Source organism: Egretta garzetta, unplaced genomic scaffold, assembly GCF_000687185.1.
Source record: "Egretta garzetta isolate BGI_Z169 unplaced genomic scaffold, ASM68718v1 scaffold10, whole genome shotgun sequence".
Taxonomy (NCBI): Eukaryota; Metazoa; Chordata; class Aves; order Pelecaniformes; family Ardeidae; genus Egretta; species Egretta garzetta.
The window spans coordinates 404211-425444 of record NW_009258268.1 but is presented as its reverse complement, the minus strand read 5'-3'; the positions used below and the strand labels follow the sequence as shown (position 1 = coordinate 425444).

At 39.2% G+C, this 21234-nt stretch overlaps 1 protein-coding gene across 2 annotated transcripts in view; it reads right to left on the bottom strand.

Annotated features, from left to right (window-relative positions):
• Positions 1–21234, bottom strand: part of PDSS2 (decaprenyl diphosphate synthase subunit 2) — a 92830-nt gene that overhangs the window by 59835 nt on the left and 11761 nt on the right. For both annotated transcript variants that reach the window (XM_035888850.1, XM_035888856.1), the window contains exon 2: positions 12919–13050. In XM_035888850.1, coding sequence (XP_035744743.1) covers positions 12919–13016 — 98 coding nt within the window. In that variant the 5' untranslated portion in view covers positions 13017–13050. The remainder of the gene's footprint in view (positions 1–12918; positions 13051–21234) is intronic.

Below are 21234 nucleotides of genomic sequence, written 5' to 3'. Positions count from 1 at the left end.
ATTTGTGGATTGGATGACAGTGCTGTCATCAAAGCAGAAATCAAAAGGAACATGATGATGGAGAAAATCACATATTTTGTTATGGAAATGACCAAGATCCATTCCCTAATGATGGCAGCATGTGCCAGCCAGGCTGCTTATGGGACAGCTAGGCACCAACCAGGATGTCCATCCATCTAGAATTACCCAGATTTGCTCTATAGGCCCTCAACAACAAGTATCCTCCAATTATATCTCATGGATCCATTCCATAACAATTTTCACATTATGGTGTAAACATCGTTCCGACTATTCTCTGCTTTATTTAACCAAAATATGTAAATACTTGCACTAAAACCAACTGCAAGGGTATGAAGGGAAATAAAAGGTCTCACTTGCAGGTAAATGGAAGAAACGGGCCACTGAATTAATTTTATGGCCATACTTCCTCTTACCTCATATTAGTTGTTTCTCAGCCCTCCAGGACTTTGAAGCATGGCTATCATCTTATTTGCAATGACTATGGGAGACTGTTGGACCAGCCTAACAGAAATTCCCATTACAGTGTACTGTCAACTATGCAGAGACCGCCAGCATGACTTATCACTCCAATTGTTTCTCTGAAATATCTCTGAAGAGTTTGTCTATAATTGTATTCAATGTAGCTGAAAGTTAAGGTGCAGTAACCTTGACATTAAAGCTCTGCTACTAATGACACTTGAAATACACAGAACCTTTTTATGCAAGAGAAAAGAAGGTAACCTTTTTCATGCAGTGAAGAACGAACACCTGATAAATGAGCAGTCCTGTTAAGAGAATAGATTGTTCATATGTCTAACTGCACAGGATAAAGGCTTTAAAAATAAAATGTGAATCACCAGAATACAGTGTACCACATAGGGTTGGGGTTTATTGTAGATATAAAATTATGCATACTTTTGTTATCGTGCTTATATAAAATATACTGTATATTCTGAAATACCAATAAATATCCAACTCACAGAGGAAAAAGAAAAAAAAAAATCAAAACATACACTGCTTGCACAACTACAGATACCTCATACTACCAAGGAAACCTGTCCTGTTCTGAACAGCTGTAACTGCATTTATGTTAGTCAGCAATTATAAGTATGGTTATCACACCTGCTCTCCTCTCCCCTCCTGAACTTTCAATGTTCAGAATTGGATAGGGACATTAATACCATATATTAAAATGGTTTATTATAGGAACGTTTTTGCTTTTCACAAAGCAGAAGTATGCAGCAGATGGATATTGCCTGCCATGTACAAGGAATGAGACTAATAGCTAAAGGGAGACGGCAGACTTCTCGGAGACCTTGCCCCTTACACCAGGTGTGTTGACAGAATCGCCAGCAGGGAAAGGATAATAAACCTTTTGGAGCAAGGCACTGACTGCTGCTTCTGGGACCGTATCAGCGTAGTAACAAGCATTTGGGGCTGTTGATGTCTGCGAAGTTTTATCATTATTATTAGTATATATTTTATGCAAATGGAGTATTGTGTGATATTGAGAAAATGTGTCTTCTGATGAAAAAAACCTTATTACTATACCATTGGCATAATTTCCATCTATTTTTACCTTATTTACAGCAGTTCTGTAAGGTATCTGAAAATCTCATGCTTTCATTTTTTTGGTCCTTTCATCCCAGAACAATTCAATCTACACATTTTAATAAGGGGTAAAATGACATCAACCAATTCAAGCAACATTAACCCCAAGTGAGTGATGGTGGAGAGACAGCTATATGCTAACAAACCACCTTTAAGAACAAACTTAATTTCTGCAGAATTCCTACCTGAGTCCACAAAATAGGATCATTTATTGATTGCAGCCACTACTGTAGTTTTGCTAAAATTCAATTTGCCGACTAGAACAGCACATGAATTTAGCTGAACTTTTTGTACTGGTTTTGTTGCATGGATATCAGAAGCCAGAATGAAATTTCAAAAAGAGACTGCTTTCCATTGAACACTGTTTTGGTGAAACATAACAATTATGAGAAAGAAATCAGAAATACTGTACAGTATCTGAAACTTCCTTATGTTTCTTCCCTTTCTGGAAATATTAGATGCATAATTTATTTGGCTGCATCTTCTCTTTCCACAAAAATTTACACAAATTTGGCCAATCTTCAGAAAGATTGGAAACTACAACTGCAAATACTTTAATGGACTTCAAGAGTTGGGCAATGAAGTTCCCAAAATCTCACGTGCACTGATCACGCTGTCAGTGCTGATCAGAAGTTTTCAATTGCTGCAAAGCCTAGAAAAAACCATCATCTTTCTGATTTCTCTTTTGACTGCCTAAGCACCTTCTCAAATACAACATGGCTAGAATACCATGTTGTATTCATATTCTTGAATTCTTGCACCCAGCAGGAGTAGAGAAGCGATCAATGCCCTTGTACTCGGCACTGATGAGGCCGAACCTCGAATACCGTGTTCAGTTTTGGGCCCCTCACTACAAGAAAGACGTTGCGTTGCTGGAACATGTCCAGAGGAGAGCAACAAAGCTGGTGAGGGGTCTGGAGCACAAGTCTGAGGAGGAACGGCTGAGGGACCTGGGGTTGTTCAGCCTGGAGAAGAGGAGGCTGAGGGGAGACCTTATCACCCTCTACAACTGCCTGACAGGAGGGGGTAGCCAGGTGGGGGTCAGTCTCTTCTCCCGGGTAATGGGCGATAGGCTGAGAGGAAATGGCCTCAGGTTGTGCCAGGGCAGGTTTAGGTTGGAGATTAGGAAAGATTTTTTTTCATGGAAAGGGTTGTCAAGCATTGGACTGGCCTGCCTGGGGAAGCGGTCGAGTCCCCATCCCTGGAGATATTTAAAAGCCGGGCAGACGAGGTACTTAGAGACATGGTTTACTGGTGGAAGGGCAGGGTTAGGTTAACGGTTGGACTTGATGATCTTAAAGGTCTTTTCCAACCTAAACGATTCTATGAAATCTTTATCCCTAATTCTCTAGCTCCTTATTCCTCTTCTCAAATCACTGATCCTTGTCATCATACATATTTCTAGTAATTTGGTGTACAACCATTATCTCCAAATCTGGACTTGCTACTCTTGCAATCCATTCATACCTAAAAACTTTTATTAACTTAAGTAACAATTTAACTTCCCTCTTAATCTAATAGCCAAGGTGCAACATAACAAGGACTAATATTCTCCATTCCAATCTGAATTCCAATCTGACTGAAATACCACCTCATGCCCATTGAAAATGTTTCTACAAAGATGATTAATTTTTATTAATGAGTCATTTCCATGAGGTTAATTCATGCTATTGTTCCTTAGTAATTTCTCTTCCACTACTGCAGCAAATAAAAAAACCACTTTGATTGTGGAGATCTACCATATGAATATGTCAGTATGCACTTCTATTTAACAGTCAATGTCCACTTAAAAAGGAGTCAGTCCAAAAATTTGTTTCTCTCAATCTGGCTGTCACCCCCTGAAGAAAATGCAGGTTCAGAAATAAGGAATTTTTGTTCTGACATTGTTTACCAGAATTCAACTTAGAACCCTTTCTCCCCAGCTTCAAAAAGAAAACAAACCAACAAAACAACAACAAACCCCCGCACAAAAGGCTCTTAGGCAAACTTCTCTTACCTCTCCTCCTGTTTTCCATGCCAAAGAGAACACCTTATTACCTCAAACAATCCTGGCTGTAGCACTACAATAAGTGGTAACTTCTCTTTCTATGTATTTTCCTTATGTACTGGCTGTCTGCATATACCTACACGCCCACCTTTACACCAAAATATATTACAAATGACCAAGCTGCTCTGTCCAGCAACACAATGCCCTGTCTGAACCACCCGCACTAATATGCTGCTTTTTTCTTTTTTTATTGTTTGCTTTAGAAGCATCTCAGAGCTGTCAAATTCCACACAAAAACCTACTGGAAGTTAAAGGCCAGATACCAGTGAAGTGATAAGAAATATTCATTCGCTTAATGTATAATGCGATCAGGGTCCAGAACACACCATTATTTCAAGTGCAAGGGAATGGATGTTGTATAGTCTTTATAGGGTCTCATGAACTCTAAGCAAAAAAGGATACCTTCTGAGCTAGGAGGGCATCACTCATTAGCAGTCAGGCCCACTCTTATTTATGCTCAGCCCCAAAACAATCTGTTACTACCACAGAAACAACATATTCCCCATACATATCAAAATATGCCAAAGATCAGTACATATTTTTATATACATATGCTTGTGGAGTATAATGAAGACCTTCTCCTCAACTCCACCCCAGCAGATGAAAGATTTTGTAATATCTTCAGTTACATTATATCAGAGTACTGACTGAATCATATTAAGAAAATAAATTAATTGGTACAGTAAGCCTTGTAATACTTAACTTCATATTGCTACAATTTGCCCAGTATTGCAGGAATTTGTATTGAAACTGCATAATTGCATTGTAAAATTTGTCAAGGGAGAAGTTAATAGGTTGTGCCTGGGAAGAGGACAGCTGGTACTTCAGCAGATGGGAAAGCATGGGAGATATTTCGGGACTGTAGGACAAATAAATTACATAAATATAGTTACTTAAGAACTTGCAGTGAAGCAATTGGTCATATTGACATTACAGTTTTGAGGGATAAGCAGTCCCCAGAGCTGTTGTGTGCTTTCATCACAGCACTGGATGGCGCTTAAGTGATGGCTGGAAATTTCTCCTACAAATAGTTTTTTTTTTTTTTTTTTTTTTTTAAAGAAAACATGAAAGTTCTCAAGCAGAAATCTGTTGCAAGGGAAACAATTTACAGCAAACCACCAAAGAACAGCTCTGGTACGTGGAGATGTCATGCTCCAGGTAGGCTGTACTAGGTCTTGTTGCCCACAGGTTATCTGTTCTTTCTTTGAAAAGTTCCCACGAGGGTGAAGGCAGGACTTTGTTGCTCCGGCAGCTGCTCCTGACCCACTGCAGAATTTCATCAGTGCTGCTCTGGTTTTGTATGCTGTGGTGCACATCGTGGCAGTCCAGTACTTGCTTCACAAGTAGTGGGAGGAGGAAGCTCCAGGAAAAGGGTAGACTGGACAGACAGACAGCAGGCAGTGTTATGGTTTCTCCAAGGTAAGCCATCCCTACGCTGCTTTCTATAATACTAAAAATTACTATCTAGTGCTAAGCAGGCTCATTGTGAGCAAGGTTTGACTCCATATCTCTGTACAGTCTTTGGTTAGCTTTAACGCAGTGCCTTCTGATTTATTCTACAGAGTATAGAGAGGACCTGTTCTTATTCAACACAACTGCTGTATTTGCACATGCTGTGTATGCTGAAAACAATAAAAAGTTAATGAAGAAAAGTACTGATTGTAATGAATTAGTAATATTGTTAGATTTGTATTTGGAGTTTATTTTTATTGTTGTGGGTTGAAGATGATCAATCGGAATATGTAATCAAGTTGTATGTGCTTTTCATCTCCTGAGACTCGTCTTGTAAATGAGATGAAGAATCTCACAGGATTTATCCTGGAGAGAAAAAACTACATAAAATAATTTAGAATAATTGCTTAGATTTTCTCTCACTAAAAGCTAAGAGAAAGCTACCAAGGACTGGGAAACAAAATTATACGTTTCTTAAAGATTACAAAAGACACCACTGCTCTTATTTTCAGATACTTTTCCCATTATCTTTCACACAAATAATTTTGTCAAGAGCACCATACTTCTTAATGTACTTAGATATTGAATATTTTAGGACCATACATTTTCTCTATCAGTTAATTAGCTAAGCTTTCAAAGTTGGGATACTGCACCTTCACTGAAAGTCAGCCTTCCAGAAGATAGGAATAAGAACAGGAAATCCCAAAGGAAATCATTTTTATGATAAAGAGTCCTAATGTGCCCCAGTAAAGGTGAGGATTGATTGTTATGGCCTATTGTTACTATAATTAGAAGTCAAACACCAATTAGCAGTTCCATTAATAAGATTAATCTCTGCAATATCTGCAGCTGAGACCCAGGGCTTGTGTGCAATAAGCCAGTGTGAATTTAAAGTGCAACAGCTATTCTGCACTAAAACTCCCAGTTTGAATACCTACACCAGACAAAAGAAAAGCGCTCTTCCTTTTTTGAGTTTTGATTTCCTACGTACACTATTGGTCTTACTAAATCTTTCTCATTTCTTGCTTTCTATTTTGTTTAAGCACATTCTACTGTGATTTACATCATTGATGGGGATAGGTGCAATGCAGCACGAAGTCTCCCAAACTCTGGTTCGTAGCCACTCGCTCAGCATTGCACCAGGTAAGGGTAAATCTAATTTAATTTTCCATTACTAGTAAACTCAGACAAGCAGTAATGGAAAAACCACCCCAACTTCTTACAGATACAGAAGTACTCTTCACATGACAGGAGCTCATGATAAAGTTAGGCATCATTTATTTGCTTCAAAATATGAAGGTAAGAAACAGTCATATCCAATCTCCCAAGTTAATACGCTACACAGTTCAGAGTATAAAAACTGAAAGAAGGGCAAGGTCTGAAGATGAGGTGAGAAGTCACACACTTGGGCTCTTTGTATTTTTGTAGGTACCAAAATAATAATTTGTTTGGTCGTTCTTTGATTTTATTTCATCTAAGCTTTGTCTTCTACAATAACACTCAACCAGAATTTATCTGCAGATAAACCTACACCATGCAAGGTAGAAAGAAGGCTTTTATAAAATTTAGTAGCAAACAGGTCAAGGCAACCTCTAAGCGTCACTTACACTGTCACAATACAATTAATCTCACCTTCACCAAAATTTACTCACATTTGCCATGGCTTATTAGCCAAGAGGCTTTGTAAGGGATTTGCATTTTCCTTTCTTCCTTTTAAAGGGAGACTATCTGATTTCTTTGCATAGAACTACTAATTAATCAAACAGATTTATGTGGAGACAGTCACATTTCAGTTGGAAAGCATTTAAACAATTATTAAATATTACAAACATCTTTAAGCTTGTCTACTAGAAAGAATTTGCTGGCAAAAATTTACTGGTGAGCTGACCAAGTAAAGATACAGCTTACAGAGTAAAAGACCTCCTTTGCCAGAGTAACATTTACCAGCTCCTAAACCAGAAGGTAGCCCTTTGCTATTGTAGCCATCTGCTCCAACTGGAGATGCGAGGTGTCACCTATGAGAAATGGAAGAGATTCCTAGTGTCCCCACTAATACACAGCAACTTTTGGCGGCGTATTCCTAAGACAGGTAAGACCTTTACGCTTGTGTTCTCATAATAGGCCTTGACACAGCTCACATCACTAATTCTGAAAATCTTGGGATAAAAAGTTCTTTGGATATTTCAGCTCTCTTGACCTTAAGGACACCTAACAGGCTAGATTATGCCAACATCACTGTGCTCTCTTGTAAGCTACATATTCATGAATGCACACCAACCACAACATTAAACAAAGAGCATGAGGCTAAAGGCAGGGGGCAGAAAGTTCATGCATCTGTTTAAAACACATTATCACCTCATGAAGAAGACTATGTTCTTGAAAGATCTGACCTTCATGAAGAAAGCTAGCTGAGTCTGACATCATTGCTGACTCTGCTTTGAGCAGAAGGTTGGTCTACAGACCTCCTGAGATCCCTCTTCCAACTTGAATTATCCTATGAACCGGGATGTACTATCGGCATCTGATTTACCCTGAAAGGAGAGTAACAGAAGGTTGAACTTTCTCTGAAGATGACGTAAAGTGCTTTGGAATTCAGGGGAAGCAAATTAAGTTAAGGCAAAACTTTGTTTTCATATCTAGTAAAGAAAAGCCAGGAGTAAGCTAGATGGAACTGCAAAGGGACAAAGCAGTATGTCCTCTGTCCTGAGGGTCCTTAGAGTGACACCTACCCCCTCCTGACTTCTTTGCAACTGAAGAAACTTCCAGAGAAAAAGCAACCAATGGATGAATGAACCCTCTGGTTAAGATCTGGTATTTCTTGGAGACGTTTAAGTTGCAAATGAATGTTCCTTTAGAGGAGGTGAGAACAAGATGACTTTGGCACAGCCACAACAACAAGGAACAAGTGAAATCAGGCTGTGTGACGTGTGTGTGTGCACGCGTGTGTCCAAAAAGGGTACCCAGGGCACTTAGTAAGAATTGCTAATGGAACCCAGTGAGCAAAAGACCCATCACCATAATAAGGTGCTGCTAACTTCCACTTAAATTGGGCTTTTGTTGGAAGCAGCATCAATGCTGGTTCCAAAATCATTACTAAAACACTAAATAAAAAGAGTGTATGTTCATGATCGCTGTCACTACAGTATCACTAAACTCTTCCAAGCAGCAGGAAGAATCCTGATTCAGAGACAAGTTTATTCAGTGAGTACCAAATTCTTGCAGGAAAGCATGTTCACCCTGCAAGCTCCTTCCTGGAGCTGTAAAGGTGAGCTGCATCACTCTGAGGGTGAAGAGGCAGGGAGAGAGCCCAGTATTAATAGTACCAATCCAGCAATCTGTTTGCTGGATTTACCAGGTTTTAGTACTGATCTGAAATAGTATTTTCTATATTCCACTATACAAACACATAGACACACACTCGCTGAGTTTGGTAGAATGTTGTCAATGACCATAGGATCCACCAGTGTGAATGCACAGGCAGATTTAACTGAAAAAAGAATTTTTTTTTTTTTTTAAACTTCTGACAAGCATCCAAGGAAATCTGCAGAGCTGACTCAATGGATGTCAGCGCTAGAGGGTATTTTTGAAACTGGCACTAATGGCAAAAAAAAAAAAAAGCAAAACATGAGAGAGAGAAGAAAATAACTTGTTATATTAGAGCCAAGGATACTGAGGCCTGAAGAGATGACATAAGTTTGTTCTTTAGTGTCACTTGCATTTTAAGCTGCAATACAGAGGCTATGCGAGCAATTCATTACTCAATATAAAGCCAAAGAGATTCCTCAGTCCCCAGCCAGTAGTGTCTGGCAGTGCCAGACAGGAACAGAAAAAGATACCCCTTTCGTTATGTAGTGAGAGGGCCCAAGCCAGTCTTGGTATCTTCAGCTGTAAGAATCTAGCTCCAGCTATGAAGCATAAAGCTGTAAGTGTTCAGAAACCACATGATCCTAGAGCTTCAATTAAAAACCTCACTTCCAGCAGCAAAGTAAAAGAACAGCAAGCTGCATACTTGACTCTCCAAGTGCATTTCGCTCTGAAAAAAGGCAACAGAGAGGTGTGTCAGACTTGAGTATGATCACCAGTTAGGAACTGTGCCTCAAAGCTCTTAAGAAGCTCTAGGCTCCTGTGCCACATCTAAGGTGTTCTCTGATACTATTAGCATGATAAATTATTATTACCTAGATCCTGCCTAAACCCAAATGTGAGCTCTGCTTTCTCTTTGACACAGGAGTAGGAAGGAGTTTCAAGGGAATACGGCATGTATGCTTTGCTTGAGTACAGGCAGTGACATCAACCCATACCTGATACTGCTTGCACACTCTGTAGCGAGCACTGCACTTCATTACATTTGCAATGCTTCTATAGCCAAGGAAATATTTTTCTAAAGGCTAAGAAACCAGCAAAAAGTTTCAGCTTTAGGAAATCTGTCCAGCAGCTGAAATAGAGCTGTTTATCATGCTGCTACTTCTCCTCTTCATCCTCTTTTGGGATCACTGGTGCTGAGCTGGAAGTAAAGCCAGGTTCTTTTCCCCGCCAACAGGAATAAAGTCAGGTTGCTGGCAACATGATAGGGAGGTGGCTGTACAGAGTAAAGCATGCCAAGCAGACTTCTATAACACTTCCCCCTTATCTTCAGCATGGCTCATAAGGCAACCAGCAGTTACTATGATATCCTTGCATACAGTGACCCCCATGCCCCCAGCTTAATGCGGGCAAAACACGTCTCCTGCAAATTATGAAGTGCTAAAGCTGGAGGCAATGCTGGCCAGAGGCAGCACCATATAACTACGCTAGCCCTGTTCCTGTAACTACCTAAATTGTAATCCTCATTATTCTGGAAAAGATTGCTCTTTGGTAGCAGGCATCAGTTTTGTTCCATTGTGTACCAGTAAAAAACAGATGCTAGCTAAGCAGCTAGCTAAACTATTTTTATACATTTAGGTCAATTGTCCCATGAACTGACATATCTAGAGAACAGGAGAATAGGATAAAAAAAATGTATTTTTTTTGCTATTCCAAATTCAGCTCTCAGTGTCTTTCTGTTTTCATTACAGTTATTGTATTGCTTGCTTATATTGTGATTCAAGAATATGAAACAGGGAGAAGAGGTTACGCAGAACACACCAGATTCCAGGATAAAAAAGCCCACCATGGTTTTTTCTGTGTTTTTCTAAGTTAAATAATTATCACACTGTTACATCTTCCTGGTCACATATTGTAAATTCAGTGTAGCACCAGATACAGCAAATTGATGTAACCTGGCTATCCACGGTGGGACTGAATATTTAAAGAGAGCACAAGAGCTGGTTCCAACACAAACAGTGGGAAAAGAAAGACTGGGCTGCTGCAGTCGCTGACAAGTACTGGAACAACTTAGCTCATGCTCGGATTTCAGGAATGCAATTAATTAATCACTACTAAGTACCCTAAAATCAAGTGAGCCATATCCCAGCTAATAGTCCACAATATAACATTCACAGCACGTAAGTATCAGGCAATGAAGATGCTCATTACAGTGCCAGAAATAATATTTCCAGCAAAATATTATATATAAAGATGAAGTAATTATATGGCATGGCAACAAAAAGAGCTGTATAGTTTACAGCTGAGTTGAAAATCTGTAAGAATCTATTTCCAAAAAATACTTTCCAAAGCTGGAGACATACATGAACAATAAAGGATTAAGCGTATTTCTTCACTTCATATCACTGAGGGATATACTTTGCCTTTGATATATACATATAATATACACACCATATATAATTACACTGTAACCAAGATAGCAGACAAAAATGTACTAATGTAAACCTATGTCCTTTTGTTCTTATTCAGGAGAAAGCAGTTTCTAAAACCGTTTGTAATACATAAAACAATCACAAAAGCCCTTTAGGATCACAATTCTACAAGCTGCCTGTTTTCTTACCTTTACACAATGGAGAAATCAAAATCAGAAATTAGACTCACATTTAAGAGTGTATTTGTAAAAGTACCTTAAATAAAGAAAGAAGTCCAAAGTCAAAGGCAAAGCCCACAGTGTCTTCAGTGGAGGGCAAGAACTGGCCACTATGTCACAAAATGAAACAACGCATTGGCATTCTCCTAGCGTGCATCAGTTTGCTCGTATTTACGCCATGCTACAGACTTAAAGTGCCATTGAAAATCCATTTAAATTGACAACTCCATAGTTATCACTTTTGCAGACAGTAATGAACCTTAAGTGAACCTGTGTGGGCGTATTCAGAACTGCTTCATTTTTGGAGTACCTTTGTAACTCTGAACTAGATATTATAATGGCTATTGACTTGCTCAAACTTAGATTATTAGACTAGATTTTCAGCTGGTTGAACTGGCACAGTTCCAATGATGTCCATTTACACCAACTGGCTTATTATTAATTCAAGGTCTTATTTGCTCTTTAATGAATACTTCCACTAGTCACCTTCCCAACGGCAGCTTTAAACGCTCAAACGTTACCTCCATGGTCAGAATCATCATACTCAAGAACTTAGTTATCAAAAAATAATGCTTCTTCTCTCCTTTTATGAGGCATACTTAAGGTAAACTTTTTTAATCATTTACAAAACAAACTAAAATACCTCCTGTGCCATAATTAACTAACTAGAATTATGCTTTCATACAACATCATTTGCATATAAATATAAAAATTTTACAACCCTAAGGGGACGGTAAGGATGAAACAAAACAAGAATGGAATTAAACAGCTAAAGGGACAACACAGCCCTCCATAACAAACCTCTTTTATAGCCTTGTCTTTTTTCTTACTTATTGTTATTTCTGTCTGTACCCATTCACACATATACTCCTTCTCTGTTATTTTAAGAAATTGCATATACTTTAACATCTTTATTTGTTTGGTCCTTTCAATTTTACAATGTTATCTCTGCACTTCTAAAACAAATCAGGATACAAGCACGTCACTAAGTTTGTGTATCTTCATTTAACACACAGCGGTCAGAAACACAATTAACTGAAAATATGACAGTCTGTTCCCTCAACCAAGTAATACTCACATTTTTTCAAAAGGATTTCAAAAATTGGAATTTTACAATTTTTCAGCCAGATCTCACTTATTACTTCAGTGGAACAGTTAACTGTCAAATACATAAAGGAGAGCAACCACTATTTTTGACTACTGTTCTTACTAGTATTAAGCAATTTCGTTTAAATACTTTAAAAAAATATTTAGGAACTCTATGAAGTTGAATTATCTCAGTGAGAACCTGAGGAACCTTAATGGTAGGCTCAGTAACTCTGCTGTGACACGTAGGAGGCAAAAACTTTATTTTACACTGTTGTTTCATGGGAGAATATCCCTCAAAGGGGCTATAGCAAAACTTATGTGCTCAGTGAAACCAATTGGTATTCCACAAGACTGGCAATATGACTCTGAAATTTCCAGTAAGTAGGTGTACCCACGTAACACCCAAGTAACTGAAAATGAAAATACTCTATTAAAAATACTCTCTAGGATCTTTACTTTTTCGATTCCAAGTACTTCTCAACATAAACTTTTAAATAACTATCTTGATCCAAATGTTTTTAATTTGGTTGTGCCCAAAAGCCACAATTAAGATGTAGGTGTGGATATTGTAAGAGCTATACAAAGAGTAGGGAATGGTTTTTACCATGGAAAGCTTATAGTAACCCTGAGGAATGAAGTTTTGTAATTAGGTAAATACTTCTTTTCCTTAATAGCTGAGCAGGCCACTGAAGATACTTTGATACCACTACGGAGTTGCCCATCAAACGTACCTTGGTGTATCTTGCTAAAGAAAGTTACTACATACCTGGAATAAATTCCACTGACCATGTTGTGCTGGAAAGAGAGCTCTGCCGTGCTGGGTCCAGCAGCTTTGGAAATAAGCAATACGACCAAACCTCGCATCTGTAAATTATTTCGGCTATCGTACACAAATCCCCTGCAAAAAGCAAAGAAAAAAACCAAGCACATTTTCACAATCTGTTTTCACTGGTCATACCAAAGTGGAAAGAAAGACTCAGACCTCAGGCTGCCATCATTTCATCAAGTCTTTAATAATCACGTTTGCATGGAAAGAAGCTGCAGTTACTAATCATGATCTTTTGCCATCCTTTACTCAACACTTGCAATGAAATACTGCTTGCTTTTCTCTGCAATAGTGTTCAGGATTAAATCTTGTTTACTTCCAAGGAGCAGCATATGTCCTGCATTCCATGTCATGTCATAAAAGGAGTATTTCAGAATAATTCAATGTGATCTACTGTAACAGGAACATAAGAGCTTTCAGTTTGTTGTCTGAAGTACAAAGAAGCCTCGTATTCAAAAGAAAGGGAAAGGAGGAAAGGTACAACCAAAATCTATAACCTGCTGAAGGAAAACTATTTAGATCAGAGTGTTTATGAACAGACTGCACAATACACACAACAATACACTAAGTATATTAAGAATAGACTTTGCAGAACTTGATGAAAGATATAAAATAAAAGTTAGAGATAAATGAAGTAGAGATGGGCTGTTTTAAACAAGAGAGCTGTTGTTTCAAATGCTGCACCTCTAAATTTGGGGACAGAAGGAAACCACCCCCAAAAAAGTATCTGTTGAAAGCAATTCTAAATGACCACTTAGATACACCTTCTCAGAAATGAACTTGTTTTAACGCAAGCTTAGCTTTCATTTTTGACTGCAGTGTCTGAAGCCGCATTCTTCCTATCCTTGTCAAGCTGCTTTCTACCTCTTATGTTCATCAATAAGGCTAAATAGCTAGAAGAAAGGATAATACACTCCAGATGCTATTAAATTTGTAAATTTATTTCCAATAACTAAGAGCAAATATCTTCAGTATAATCTAAATATTTGTTAAATAAATCATATGAAGAACTACATCACAGATTACTAAGCACTTCGACTCATTTTATTCCAGAGTACAATTTTAGCCCTAATAACTGAAGGAAATCAAAACAGAACTGTCTTTAAAACATCTGAATGAAAGTGTAAGATGTTGATCTTGGAACTATGTTTGAATAACAGTGGATGCAATCTAAAGTTTCATTTGGATTTTTTTCATTACATTTCCACCACTTCACAACAAAAGAACATCTTCAGTATACTATTTCATTTACACAGACACATGAACATTAAAAAAAAAAAAACAAAACGAAATAGCACTCTTCTGTATGAAAGCTCTTGTGCTACCGCGAAAAAAAAAAATAATCTTGACTTCTTGAGTCTTTACCACCTTTCCTACAGTGATGGGGAAATGGCCCAAAATACAGGGCTCAAAAAGCTCAAGGAGAAGAATGAAAGGGTCCACCCCGGTAGCTGGTACTGGACAGCTACTGGGCTTGACCTTCACACCTGCACTGATTCCAGGCTAACACCTCCCCCTCCCAAGAAGTCCCCAGCTCACACCCAGTGGAGCTACAGGCTACAAATGCCACTAAAGATTAACATAAGAGGTGGCCAATATGGCTTGTATGGCTTTCTACCACAACGCACAATATTTTAGCTCTGGTGGGGTCTAATGAGCCAAACATGGGCATGGCTTTTTGATCTATGCCTTTCTAATATACCCACAGCCCATTGGCTTCACCTGTAGACTAATGGGCTGGTGCACCCAGGGCAAGTTAGGGATGGGGTGCACCAAGCCTAGCGGCACTATACCCCCATGCTCTCAGCAACATGGGCAGCTGTGGTGCCAGGAGGAGGTATCAACTTCTGCTAAATTTCCAAAAGAGCGAGCCAGTGTGTACAGCCTCAGATAGTAAAAGAGTTTGGTTCAGCTAAGTTGAGGTTTTAAGAACCAAGTGGTTACCAAACGTTTACAGCCAAAGCTTAAATTTCGCCAAAAGCAAGCACTAGCCACCAATCTTAATCTACAATATCGCAATTAAATGTTAGTCTCTCTTAACAGTAAAATGCAAGTAGCAATTAACACATTACCTTGCTAGCTATCTTAAAATAAACCAATTAAAATGTTTCTGAAAATTAGGAGAACATGGGTAATCAATATTTTAGTGGAAGACATTCAGCAGACTTTAGCAAGAGATCCAAACATAACTTCCTGAGGAGAAACCATGCCACAGAGCCACCAGCTCTCATTTCTTCCATCCTCAAAGATCCTTTAAAAAGACAACCAAAACAAACCCTGAATAAAACCGCGTAAGAACCACTGAAAAGAAGGTACTACGTAACTTCCTGGAGCAGATAATGATTTCTTTTGTAGACCGGTCCGCAGCACTTCCCAACCACTCAAGCCCAGGAAACATTGCGCAGCTCGGATCTCTCCCAGAGAGCACATGCTGCAGTCCTGCAACGTCCACCTTTGTTTTGCTTACCAGGTACTTGTAGTGAGGGATTTTAAAGAGGAAGGGATGGCTGCTTGCCTTCAGTAACCTGTGAATTTATAACATGCATATCTTTATTCTCACCAAGAGCACAAATAAATAACTTTTCTTACCAGGTTCCAATATACAGTTAACAGAATGCAACCAAGATACTTAAAACTCTCTATATAGATTTCCAAAGTCAGAGCCACAAATGACCATTAAACTACCCATAAAAACCAGAAATTACATGTAATGATTAATATATAGTGTGCATGTATCCTGTATACAGAATTCATAACTGTTTGTGGTGGTGTAAGTACTTCTCCGGCTTGAACTTCAGTTGACCACGCTGCTTGCAAGCACACAAGTTACACAGATGAAGCAATTAAATTCAAATGTATTTTCTCAACACTATTTACAATTCCATCATTTTTAAAGAAAAGTGGTTTTATGAAAAAAAAGTTGCTATTTTCCACATATGTATGCTGGTAAAATCAGAGTGCCTTACTAAATGCAGGATCCCATGACAAACGAATAACACTTTTTAAACAAACAAAGAACTCCACCCCACCCCTCCAAAATATAGCAAATTATGATGATAATTTCAACAATCAGAACACTTTGGCTTTTCATGCCCAGTGCTTTACAGCTTACCAAGGGACAGGATATTACAGAAGTAGAGAAGAAAGGTATTCATCGTAGGATTATAAAGCACTGGCCTTTAAATAAGCCTCTGCCTAGACAGACATGACTAGAAGTGAAGCACTACAGCGCTTTTTCCTGCTTCAGACTAGGTGAGGAACAGAAGTAAGAAATCACCTGTGCTGAAAACACTCAAACAGTTTCATAGCAAAAACAAGGGGGTTGCAACATCCCTAGCAGTGATTACCTTGCATTTGTAGCAGAAAACTGTTAATGAGACATGCAGATGGGGGGTGGTGGAAGAACAGAGCATAAAAATTAAATAGTGTAATAAGAAGCAGCAACACGTCCGTCATTTTTACGCTTAATCGTATAGTCTATATGTTACATACGGTTTGGATGTAATTTTCGACCGGATTTTCTATGAATTACCAAACCAGTAGTCAAAGTCTAATTCCGTTCAAAACATGACCGAAGTTGTGCTACTGACATGTAACATATCTACACTAAAGCAAACCGCATTAGACTTGAAACAAATAAAGCCTACGGTGATCATACTTTAGACACCAGAAACTACTGCAGCTACTCGACATGGCTTCAGGGGTCACATTCACATTCTGAATTAAGCTCCCAAGAGATATTCTGCACAAGTAACAGCTACACAAAAGTCTTCCAGATGGTGCAATTAGTCTTGATGGGTATGTGGCAGGAGACAGGTGCCTCTAGGGAAAAAAGTGAACTGAAAGCAACCCAAGTGAAATTGCACACACAAAAAAAGATGCATCAAGCTGAGACTCTTTTTGGAAAACCTCTGCTGAACACCACAAATACCCGCATAGGGTACCCAAAAAAGAAACATTAGCACAGCTTTGCTTGCTCTTACAGGCTGGGTGTCTTGCAAATCACATACTTCATCCTCAGGGGACCACATACCAAAAAGGTAGGCAAGTCAAACACTTCCACAATTCAGTTCTGAAAACATTAAGAATTGGGGGGCAGGGGAGGCAAGCATTTACTCTAGATATTGTCCATGTGACAGAATAACCCATTTGAAAACTGGTAGATTCGGTTTCAAATACAGAACACTGTTCACAAAAAATCCCTCTTACAGCAGAGGGGAGAAGCGCCTGGCTCTGACACATGCGCAGTCCGACACCGTACAGGCACAAGAGGCTCACACCACCCACTCAAGCAATGACACTGGCTAATAGCTAATGTGCTGCAAATTACACCTCCTACTACCAGAGTCCGTCTGCTGCAGAGAATAAATCAAGCAAACATGAGCATTTCACTTAATGCTTTGTGTATTTCTCCACATGTGCAGCCATTTCAGTAGACTTTGCAGTTAAAATATTCACCTCCAATAATTGTCAGGTTTAACTCCATCGGCAATTTACACTTCCATTAAAAAAAAAAACAACTATTTATTGCAAGCACCATTCATATTTTTGAGCAATCTTCTCTTAATACTGCAAAGATTTTTAATTATTTGCACAAGACAAAACCAGCTGATGTTCTTACCACATTTGTCATTAAATTAAACTCTGAAATTAAACAACAGAGAGGAAATATGGCAAATACAACAGTTAGTGTAAGGAAGAGATGGGGGAAATTTCATGGTACCAAATGAGAGTTAATAAATAAATAAATAAAAATAAAAGGCACAGGCAACCGTGAAGGCAACTGACTCTGCAAGTGGGTGTAGCAGAAGAGAGCATACTTATGGGTAGTAGTGCTAGTTCAGATTTAACCACTGAGAATACAGAACAAATTTCCAATCAAAACAGATGTGACAAGGTATTCTGGAAAGGTCAAAAAGGGGGTTGTTAAATGTTCAATCAAATGTTTTTAGTATTTCCCAAATCATAGAATCATTGAACGGTTTGGGTTGGAAGGGACCTTTAAAGGCCATCTAGCCCAACCCCCCTGCAGTGAGCAGGGACACCTTTAACTCAATCAGGTTGCTCAGAGCCCCGTCCAACCTGGCCTTGAATGTCTCCAGGGATGGGGCCTCCACCACCTCTCTGGGCAACCCATTCCAGTGTTTCACCACCCTCACTGTAAAGAATTTCTTCCTTATATCCTAAATCTACCCTGTTTTAGTTTAAAACCATTACATCTTGTCCTGTCACAACGGCTCTGCCAAGAAGTCTGTCCCCATCTTTCCTGTAGGGCACCCTAAGCACTGAAAGGCCACAATCAGGTCTCCCCGCAGCCTTCTCTTCTCCAGGCTGAACATCCCCAACTCTCCCAGCCTGTCCTCAAAGGAGAGCTGCTCCAGCCCTCAGATCATTTTGGTAGCCCTCCTATGTTCTGCTCATGGCTGAAGCAAACAAGAGCTGTGGGATTCGCAGCCCTTCTTCCACCAGTTATCCCTGCAGGCCAGCAGGAGCCCCTCCACCACCACCCAGGTGTGTGTGCTCTATCCACCAGCCTGCTTGCTGGTAGGGGCTGCAGCAAGCAGATCGCCGTCCTTCTCACCTCCGCTGGCAATTCTGCCCCTTCCTTTCCATGCGCTTTATTGAAGGTGTCCACTGACAAGATCAATCGTTTTGTTTGTTTCAGGTCATACAGGAGCCCTGCTTAGCTACAAGGGGAATGAAAATGGAGAGATACAGGGTGGTGGTGGTCAGCCATTCCTCTACCTTCCCACTTCAGATGTCAAACAAAAGGAGAAAAAAAAAAAGTCACCTGTTCACACAGCTCTAATAAAAAGCAGCTGGGAAATCTGTAACACAACCAAAATCAATTATGCTGATGAAGATTTATAAGCCTAGGATAATGTCATTGAAAACACAGGCTAGTTTTAGGCTGAAATACAAACTGTTCTGGAAAAGCAACCCCTCTATTTGAACTGACAATCCCAGATGTGACAATATAAACACAGTTTTAAATCTGTAACATCTTGGGAAAGTAACATCTATTTTGCTCAATATAGAAGGGTTATCAGGATGCACTCACAGTTACAAGGTGCAGGTACATTTGAAAAAACCCCCCACGCTTTTTCAAAATTAATTATAACTGACAATTCTATATCTAGTGCTAGAGGTAAGGCATGAAGCTATTCGGCAAGACTGTCGGCTTCTTCATTAGAAATGCAAGAGTTCTACCAGCCGCAGGGCTTTTATCCAATTTGCTTTATTAATGACTTGTCAGAAGTAAATAAGAGAAAACTCTTTGACATACTCATTTTTTAAATGGATGCTGAACTGCTGTATTATAGATACACTTATCTGAATCATAGGATTCACCATATGACGATATGATCACAATCAAACATGGATACATTTAAATACTCAGCATTCAATTTTATATATTTGGTGTATGCTAACAGCAGTCTATAGTGAATTATTTTCACCTGCTACTCAAGTTTCATGTATATATTAAATACCCTTCTGCACGATGCACCTTCAAAACACATTAAACCCCCTGGTTCATTCCAACATCTATGGCCAGATCTGTAGAAAGGGATCAGCCTTGTCACAACGTGCGTTTTGAGCACAGTTCAGCATTTTTTTAACTTACTTCACACGGGGAGAACAGAATTTAAAAGCAGGATTAAAACTAAATATCCAGCTGACAGGAAATGACAGAAGGAGGGATGCTCTGAAACCCATGAGCCATCTCAACTCAGAAGCCCACTGGAGGCTGCAGATGAGAACATGTGTGTTTCAGAAACTTATTCCTGGGCTTGGACAACTAAACATCTCTTTGTGTTTGGAAAATAAGTTTTGGGGTTAGGGGAATTTCTTTACCTCAAAAACAGGGTTATGATGGGGCTCATTACCATTACGTAACTGCCTAGCAGTTAAAGGGTCTAAGACCTGTGTAATGAGCAGACCTGTGTAATGGGTCAGGACAGGCTTGAGGGAATTGCCGTTCCCGTCCCACTTTGCGGGAAGGTGCGCTTATGGAAGGTTACAAGGCAGGGCTTTCTAACAGCAATCCTGCTCTCCCTGCCTCCGAGCAAACAAGGGGTCTCGACCCATTAGTTTTGTGAAGCCAATCAACACAGAAACACAATTTTATAGACAAACACCAAAAAGGACTCTGATGTGAAGACAGAGGCCTGCCTCTGCACTGGGTCTTCATCCAAAGCCAAAAAAAATTAAAAAGGCAATTTAGAAGTAGTATGGCCCTCACTTATGATACAAAGCAACTTCTGAATAACTCCAACCACCACGCGGTGTGATGCTTGGATAGTTAAGACTAAGCCAAGATGGTAACTTGCTCACATGCAAAGGAGGAATGGTTGTGGCCCAGTGAGAAAGTACTTGCCTGAAAGTAACGGGTTGACAGCTGCACCTCTATTGGCATAGTCGCTGATTAACTTACACAGATAATGTTTTATCTGTGCTTCCATTTGGCTCATCTTAGTCTTAAGAATGCTTCATGAATTGCAAACAACGTACACTTAAAACACAGCTTGTATGAAATTCAGGTATTAAGTGTCCCAGAAATCCACATAAGGTGTGTCTTAAAAATATTAAATATATTCTTCACAAACTGAATAGAAACATAGCAAAGAATATTTTAGTTGCTTTATCTTGGAAGAAGGTTACAGGATCATATCGTCTTGAAGAGCAAGCTTCTGGAGAGCTCCTAAGGTCCTTTCCAACTTAAGTGACTCCATAAGAGTAGAAAATAGCTGCTCAGTTTTCACAGGATTTTAACAAGAAGAAACATTTCTTAACTCAGGCTGAAAAATTCCATGCAAAGTTTCATCACTCCATTGCTTATTAAACTTGATCTTTGCAGGGACTGGTAGTGTAGAAAACTATGCTTAGAATGGCAGGAGGTGCACAGAACTTGGGGTCAGCTGCACCATTCCCAGAACTAATTTATCACAACAGAAAGTCTTAAGCCATAACTTTTGGAAGGATTTCTAGGAAAAGTCAGGGTACCCTTCAAGACCAGAAGAGAGACTTATTTCTTTCTGGAGTTAATTCATGTGCCTATTTCTTCAGGCTTTAGTATATATCCCACGTATTACAGTACTTTCAAGAAGGTAATTCCAACAACCTTTTAAACACAGCAATGATCACAAATAGAATAGAATCGCTTTGGTTGGAAAAGACCTTTAAGATCATCGAGTCCAACCTTTAACCTAACCCTGCCACCCGACCACTAAACCATGTCCCTAAGCACCTCATCTA